At 39.4% G+C, this 8,893-nt stretch overlaps 1 protein-coding gene across 1 annotated transcript in view; it reads left to right on the top strand.

The window, feature by feature from the left end:
• The first annotated feature begins 3,626 nt into the window (after positions 1–3,626).
• Positions 3,627–8,893, top strand: part of PPP4R4 (protein phosphatase 4 regulatory subunit 4) — a 195,802-nt gene continuing 190,535 nt past the window's right edge. The window contains exon 1 of the mRNA XM_019519907.1: positions 3,627–3,657. Coding sequence (XP_019375452.1) covers positions 3,627–3,657 — 31 coding nt within the window. The remainder of the gene's footprint in view (positions 3,658–8,893) is intronic.

Here is an 8,893-nt window from a genome sequence, read left to right as displayed (position 1 = left end):
GCAGGGATGGTGGCCCCTGCTGCAGCCACGAAGCCTGCCAGCTGTGGAGGAGATCAGTGCAGGGATTCTGGGTTATGGGGCCCTGCACCCCTAGCTGCTGACAAACAAAACTCGTGCCATGGGTGCTTGTGGGACTGACTGTGCCTGTCTTGGGGCAGTTGATTGTCTGTATTGATTCTTCCCTCCCCTGAGTCTGGTTCTGTAGGTGCTAATTGATGGCAATTAACTGGCTACATTAGCTAGATCCTGTGTATTGAGCAGATCCCTGAGTGAATCATGATTGATTGGTAACTGGTAACACAGTAGCTTAGCAGCCAGGTCTGCAGTAGTGTCTCCCTGCCCCAAGACAGACACAGTCAGTTGCACAAGCACCCATGTCACGAGTTTTGCCTGTCAGCAGCTAGGGGTGCAGGGCCCCAGAACCCCCCTACACCAATCACCTTGACAGCTGGCAGGCATTGTGGCCGCAGCAGGGGCCACCATCACTGCAGCTGTCCCCCCACTGCACCTTAACACACACAGTGTCACCCATGGCATGAGTTTTGCTTGTCCTCAGCTTGAGGTGCAGTTCCCCCCAAACCTCTGTACCAATCTTCTTGAAACCTGGCAGACTTTGTGGCCTCACCAGGGGCTACCACCCCTGCAGTTTTCACCCCCTGTGGTATAACACATAGACATGACAGGAGTTTTGCTTTAAAGAATTTGGGGTGCAGTTCCCCCCAAACCCCTGCACCGATCTTCTTGAAGCTTGCCAGGCTTCATGCTCTCCGCAGAGTCTACCACCCCTGAACATTTCATCCAAATTGGACAACCCCCCCCCCAAAGTTATAGATATTTTATTGTTTCCCCATTATTCCCTATGGCCGGATCTCTGAGGCGGCTCCAAAGCACTTTGGAAGCTCTGAACTGTTTTGGGGAGCCTAGTGAGGCCAGTGCTTTGACCCAGACATGCTGCTTCAGACCCCAAAGCATCCAAAGCTTCTCCAGATCTGAATCCTCGCACAGCCCTAGAATGTGGCGACAAGGGGAGCTTGGGGCCACAGTGAGGAGCCAGTGAGGCACAACCAGGATAGAACCCCTGCCCCAGGCAGGGTTGACACTGGAGAGAGGATGGAAACAGGGCAGGCTGGAGCTCCTGAGCTGGTTCCTGGCAGAGTGGGCCTGCAGCAGATACAGCCCAGCTAAAGAAAAAGAGGTGGAGTTGGGAATGTCTGAAACCCCAACAGGTGTTTGCACGTGTTGCAGATTTATCACTGGTGAGGTGAGAAGCCTCTTAAATATGATGTCAGACAACACCCATGAGGCAAGGGCATTGGCTAAGGGGGGAGGGAGGAGGTCACAATTAATACCCTTGAGGCTCAGAGTAGGAGGGTGGTCTGGATTAGGATGACTCCCCCACACCCCTTTTGGGTGGAAGGTAGCATGCAAGTCCAGGAGACCACTTACCGCACTGGGCACCTGGCAGTGGGCAACCCTGGTCTTGTTGGCAGCCTCCAAAATCTTTAAGATGTTTAGGTTAAGACCAAGTCACAGCAGATGAGGTGAACGTTGGGAATAGGCTGGGGAAGCCCAGAGGCAGGCCGATCCAATTAACAGTGGACCTTACACACTGATTGACCAGTGTGGGCCTGCTACACAGGGATTTAGAGTTCAAAGAGTGTGGCACTGCCCAAGAAGGAGGGGTTACAATGAATAGGATGATAAATCCTCAAACATGGGCCTTGGATTATACTTTCCTATATTTTACAAGCATGAAGAAGAAAGGTGTTTTTATGATGTACAGTTTCTTTAAAAATCTACTGTTGGGAAGCAGTACCCTTTCTTGATCAGAGACTTGGAAATTATAAACAATTCTCCATGAAATGTAACCTGTCTTTTTCATTTGAAAAACATATTGTCTGCTTGTCATTATTGAATGTTTAAGCCCAGTATGGTGTATTGATTCTATAGGGGTGACAAGCTCTTGTTTTGACCCTATACAAGAAGTAGTATTAACATTCTGAATTGCTTACACAGTCAAGAAAAAAATATGTATCTGCTTAGTTTTAGAAATAGCATCAATCTTCCTGAGTTAGGGGAAAGAATTCATAACTTCAAAGTAGCGCTGCATCAAATGCGTTGTGTCAAGCTGTCCTTTATAACAAGTGCACATTAGTGTCCTATTTAAAACTCAGCTATTATACATGCTGTAAACACAACAGCAGTACTGACATTGAAAACTGGCTGTCAGTCAAAATACAGATGATATACAAAACAGGTATGTACTCAAGATTTCTGTAAATCACTAGCCATTCAATTACAGTTTTGAAGTGAGGACAGTGACATGTAATAGTAGTAGTTATAAATTGTGCCATTTGTACGTATGCATATCCATAAATTATGTTAGCACATGCAAACTTGTGTGATATGCTATATATAATAGGAAATTAAATATAATGGTAACTATATACATATATATGCCTTTAATATTTGGGAGATCTGCATAATGTATAAGATTTCTCTTATAGTAGGCCAAACCAGAGACCTTTTTTGACACCCAAATTTTAGCCTCTCTGTTGTGTTGTTATTGGAACTGATGGCAAAATTATCATTAGCTGCTGTGGGAACAAATCTTAAAATAACTTGTATGCCATGTTATCTGCACAGGAATCAACCAAAACAGGTTTAATTCATTAGAACCCGTGTCCACATTGCTCCATGTACCTTGTTTGTCTTTTGTCAGGTAGTTCTGTGTCCACTTACTTTAAACTGAACTACAGGGTGTGAGTAAATCACATTGTACAAAATTAAATCTCTTTGTAATAATTTTTTCAGAATGTTCTGATCTGTTTCAGTCTTTCAGAGCAAAAGAGCCTGGTCAAGCTGCTGGCCCTCGGAGTGTTCAAGCCTCTTGTGCTTTGCATGCTGTAGATGCTGTACTTTTTGTTTGTTTCCTTGGAATGGCAAATTAGGCCTTCCTGCCTAAGGCTAAAATCCTGGGTCCATTAAAGTCAATGGACTCTTTGTCATTGACTTCAGTAATGAGAGCATTTCAGCTCAACCATAAATAGCCATGAGATAGGAATAATGCTAAGAGCGGGGCAGTTAATTGAGTGAGAATTTTTAAGTGGAATCTTCTTTCTATCTTGTCCACGCTGTACTGGTGTAAGAACCCTTTCCTCTGTGGCCTCTTCCATCTGGAATTTCTTTCCTCCACTTCATTAATGCCATCTATTATTAAACCTAAACTGAAAACATACCTTTTTATCTTTTCCTATATCTCTTATAATCTCTCTTCCTGCTTTTGTTCTTTATTTTAACTTTGGAATTTGTTTCTTAACTCTCTCAAGCCTTTTGGGATACAGCTCACATTGTTAGAAAAATTAAAATCTCATCCTCCTATAGTTAATAAATGTAAATCACAGGTTCTGGCTAACTACCATTCAAGAATGTTAGAGAACTGGTGCACAAAATTGTAGATCCTGTAGCAGGTATTTAAAAAAAAAACAACATATCAAGTCAGAAATGGTACTATATGATTGAGAATAATTAATGCAGTACCTATATTTAAGGTGATGGAGTGATGCAAGCAACTGGAGGCATATCAGTCTGACAGTGATACATGGAGAATCATTAAGCTGGAGAAGATGGAGGATTACTACAAGAATGTTGAGGTGAGTAAGGAACTGGCTCAAGGGAAAGTACTGTGCTTGAAGGAAGTTACTATTGCAATTCCTCAAGGGTTAATTTTGGGAATCGTGTTATTTAATATTTTTGTTAATGATTCCATTAGAAATAGGATGAAATTTTATATTGACAAAGTTGGGAGGCATTGTCAAAACAGAGGAAGGTCAGGATATCAAACAGAAAGACCTGGATGAACATGAGAACTGGAATAATAGAAATGGGACGAAATTAAGTAGTACAAAGGGCAGGCACATGCACTTGGTGATAAGTAACAGTCCTTTTTTGCTATAAGTTAGGAGTTCATTAGTTTTAAATGGGTCTAGAGGAGAAAGACAGGTATATTAATTGATCCACAGGGTCATTATGAGCCAGATAGAGATTATAAGAAGTCCTATAAAAGGCAACAATCACGCCAGACTATATCAGGAGCAATATTTCCAGTGGAGACAACTTCCGTCATGAATGCCATTGTATGCTGCACAGGGAAAAACCTCATCTGGAATTCTGTGCTCAATCCCAGTCACCCATATTCAGGAAGGATGAAGCAATTGTGTAACAGGTGCAGAGAAGGGCTGCTAGGATGATCTGGGGAAAGGAGAACCAGTCATATGAGAGGGAACTAAAAGTGTTTTGCTCGTTTAGCCTAGAGAAATTAAGGCTTAGAAGGGCTATGAATGCTCTCTCTAGATACACCAGGGAGGTAAGCAGTAGAGAGGAAAAGAACTACTTGTTCTTGGCACAAAAACAAATGGAGGTTTAGTGGCCATGAATAAATTTAGGCTAGAAATCAGGTTTTTAACTGTCAGAGCAATGAGGTTCTGGAACAGCCAGGAAGTGAAGCTTTAAGATGGAACTTGTTCAGTGTTAGAAAGGACACTTATTTGTCATTACAAAAGAGGGGATCTGATGCTGTCTAGGAGATGCCTTCCAGCACTATATTCCTATACTTAAGGGTTATGTTGTCAATTTGCTTCTGTATAGGCCTAATAGTGTACCACTGAGACTTTTGCCATTAATTTCAACAAGAGCACTAGGGGAGACCTCCTGTAAAAACAGGTAACACAGTAACTGATATGTATGGTATTTCTTTAGTAAAATTACTCCCATCAAATGAAATCTTCTGTTGTTCTCTATATTTTTAATTAGTAAACAAAGACAGTGCATCCATTTCCTCCTCTCCAGGTGATTTTTAAAGCACTAGGCAGAATTACAGTTTACATAGGGCTTGATTAGGGTCTGGTAATGGATCTCTAGAGAGGCAACAAGTAAATAAAAATCCTTAGAAATATTACAGTGTGTAAAAACAAGAAGAAAGTGTTAGGTATTTTCAGCGATATTGCAAAAATACATTTTTTCTTAACCTCTTTTCTCTTATATTGTATCAGACAATACGATAGAACAAAAATGGTAGGCCAGCTATACAAGTGATAATTTAAATGATATGTTTGGTTATTTATAATCAGTTGACATAAGCGGCAAAGGAACAACCAGTAATTCTTCTGCAAATGACAATAAAAATATGAAGCAGTAGTTTCTTAGCAACAAGCTGGAAAATGTGTTAAGTAGTGTTCTTATTTTTATGAAGACGTATACATCCTAGCTTCTAGGTATTAGTCTAAAATATACCCAGATATTTATTATGTTTTCTTCTAGTTTATTATTATTAAAGGCTTGCCTACACATAGAGTTCCTTAGGAATTGCTGTTTCTCTGTAAATGCATAGCTGGCTTCAATCTGGAATAGGAGAGCCTTGTTCAGATTCATCATAATTTGCTTTGAAAGTAGATTGAATTAAACAGGAACAAGGCAGTCTGTATGTGGACAATTTTTATTCTGCAGTAAGAGTTAATCAGGGGAAATTATAGATTTTCCTACCTTTAGTCTTAACCAACTTCCAAGAGTAGAGAAACCTAATGCTGTTTTTTTGATGACGTACTATTTCTAGGAGTACAATTTTGCCTAGAATATGTAGGAAAGACTGTGGGGTGACACCTTGGTGTCAGAGAAGTCAAAGGTAAAGCGAGTGACTGCTTGGCAAGTTTGGAATAGATTCAAGATTAAGCTGAAGCAAAGAAATTAAGGGAAGAGGGTGAGGTCAAGGCTGAAGTCATTGAGTGTTGAGAAAAAGAACCTGATATCAAAATCGGAGGCAGAATGGTGTGAATGTATCTACAGATGAGAAACGGCATGAGACAGCTGTCACTGCAACTATGCTAGGCTTCAAGGCCAGTGTTGAGATTTTAAAACTTCTCCATTTTGCTTATATATGCTTCCTCAGTACTCTTTTTCTCTGTGCCTGCTCTGTTTTATAGTAACTCTCTTGAAGATGTATGACAGGTAAAGTAATGAACACAGGCTTTGCAGAGGAAGTTTTGAAATATAATACTTTACTATTAGGAAGCATAGGAAAGTTTCAGATATGCAAAACAACAGTTCTTTGAATGAATTCTGCCTTCAGATTTGTCATCACGTTTGGGAGTCCTTGCCTATTTGTCCATGTCCCTATGGGTTGGCAAAGCCTCTCCAGCTCTACCTTCTCTAGTGGTATCTGTTTTAGCCCCCTTTTTCTTAGGCAACATGTCATCTTTAAATGCAGTTTCTCACACTTTATATGGATGTTCTATGTTCCAACCCCTGTCATTTGGCAAAGCTGTTAAAAATAAAGCCCTCTTCCAGCAATAAGTCACTAGGGTAGCTGTTGATGGCCCTGCTTCAGCTTCCTAGATACAATCATCTACTGTTTCAAAATGGATTTTCTAATTCATACTGTAGGTGACAAACACAAAAGAAAAATTAATTCATTGCTCAAAACAGACATTCCTGAAACTGTTATAACAGCTAAGGGGAGGGAGGGGTGCGGAGAAATGAAGTGTCTTGCTGGGAAGAAGAGAATGAATAGAAAATGGGAGGAGATAGAAGTAGCAGGGGTGGGTAAAAAGTCCAAAGCCTCCAATGCAGTCAGCAAGGGATAGGGGAGTGAGAAGAATGGGTTATTAAGGAAGATGATTTCAGAATCAGGAAAAATGTTTGTTTTTCATTAGAGCTTTTTAGAACAAAAATATCCACCTTATCTTTTGTTTATGGCAAGTATACAGAGTTTTGGTCAAAATAAGAGATGTGTTTATTTACTTTGGCCACACTAAAGCACTCTTAGATGTTCATTCTGGCCTGGCATGTATTTTATGATATTATCTATTATATTATGTATATTATGCCTTTCACATTTACAGACTGTTTATGCAGTCTTTTTACAAAACTATTGATTTTAAAGTTAATTGGAGTTACATTTGCGTAGTTCAGTCCTATAAATGCTATAAGGATCAAAATTGTAAAAGGTACTTTCAGCATCTATCTGTGTCTTTAGGCAACTTAAGTATCTTTTTAAGAGTCTGTTCATTAATCAATCACCATATTTGATAATATAAGTAAACTAACAAATCAACTACATCACAAATTAAAAAACCCAGGTCTTCAATTTAGTCTTGAAAACTGAGTTTGGAAATGCCTAATATTATTCAAAGCCAATAAGCTCCAAATACAAAAAACACAAAAGAATAACACTCCTGTTCTCAAAGATCTTGTAAGGTTCATAAGGGTTTACAAGCTGAAGTAACTGAAAATTAGATGTATAAGAGATTGTGAAAGGTTGGCCTAATTAATTGAGATTGGAGTTTGAAGATATTTCCTTAATACTGTATCAGCAGCTGAAGTCTTCATGTGACAATACTGCAGCTTTTTAGAACAGAACACTGTATAAAATGTTTTATTTTCTTTCTTGGGCTAATTAATGAAAGCCATGAAAAAGGGCTTAAATTAAGTACACCTGTACTGTATTTGTTGCCTGATAGCTTTCTTTACTTAAACGAGTGTAGTCAAAACATTTCTACCCACTGTTCTTTATTATAATAACATGATAACTATGACATTGAAAACAGTTTCCTTATTGTAAATTTTGGTTTTTTAATGCATATACTGCATAATAGTTCATTACTTCACTGTGGCTGGTGAGTGCTTGAGATGCAAGTGTTAGACTGGATTCTGCTTTCTGGTATTCCACTGTGAATTTGAAGTAAATAAACATACTCTAGATTTTTCAGTGTAGCTGAAAACAGAATTGATCCCATTTACTTTATTTTACAGACATCACAGGAGGACTGGTTAATTATTATTTGATAAATCGGCATTAATGCAGCTTCGCTAACACACAAGATATAAAAATAAGGTAAAATTTAGGGCACAACTCACCTTAACACTGTTACCTGAACATAAAAATAATAGATCTTGGAAATTATCAATGCACTCTATATTAAGCAAAATTTACTGAGGGGTAAGTAGGCAAGACCTTTTTTTATAACTCCTATTGCTATTTGTCACTGTTTGGATCGTTTGAGTTATTTCTTCTTTTCAACAAAGTTGTACTGAAATAAGTGGGACTACTCTGATAAGTCAGAATTGTGTTCAGTAGCAAGTGCTGTAGTATGTTTCATATCCCTATAAACCACATATAAAACAGACAGAAATATATTGAAGACGGTATGTACTCAAATGAAAGACAAGGTTTTTTCTCCAGTCAGTAAAAGAAAATGTCATCCCTCATTTTACAGTTGTACACAAAGAAACCTCATTAAATACATTGTCTGTTATTAAACTGCTGCCAAAAGTAGCATGTCCACAAGAATGGAAACCAACTATAAAGTTGCTTAAATGCAGCTGACACTGAGCATAAGTATAAAACATACAGCCCATATATAGGGCAAACACAAATGGAAACTGACCACAAAGATAGATTAGTGCAGTCTACCTGAGTAAAATGTATGGGACCAACTCTCATCCAGCATCAACACTCTCTTTCAAGTTATGGTGAGCTACTACATTGAATACATTTTGCCTTTCTCTTCCTCTTTCAGCTGAGCTGTGTCTTTCTTTCCTATTTCCAGTGATCCCTGTTTGTTTGCCATTTGTAAATGTCTGGCAGACATCACCATACAGGGGCCCAAATATTTCACCAAGAATCCCTGTGTCCCCTTCTCGCTCAGCCTCTTGCATAAGATTATTGTGCCATACCTCCCCTGTCTTCCCGCTCCTTGATATGAAGCTGGACCAGGTTGTCCAGTGTCTCATTCGCATATATACATTTTGGAGGATTTCAGGACTTGTGACAAGAACACCTGGTTCCCATCATGAGCAGGGGGCGCTAATTAGCACATTAATCCTGTGGGGGGGGGGC

Source organism: Gavialis gangeticus, unplaced genomic scaffold, assembly GCF_001723915.1.
Source record: "Gavialis gangeticus isolate Ggan-Ray unplaced genomic scaffold, GavGan_comp1, whole genome shotgun sequence".
In the NCBI taxonomy this organism is placed as follows: domain Eukaryota; kingdom Metazoa; phylum Chordata; order Crocodylia; family Gavialidae; genus Gavialis; species Gavialis gangeticus.
Note: the sequence above shows the minus strand (reverse complement) of the source record. Positions and strands in the feature narration are given on the sequence as shown.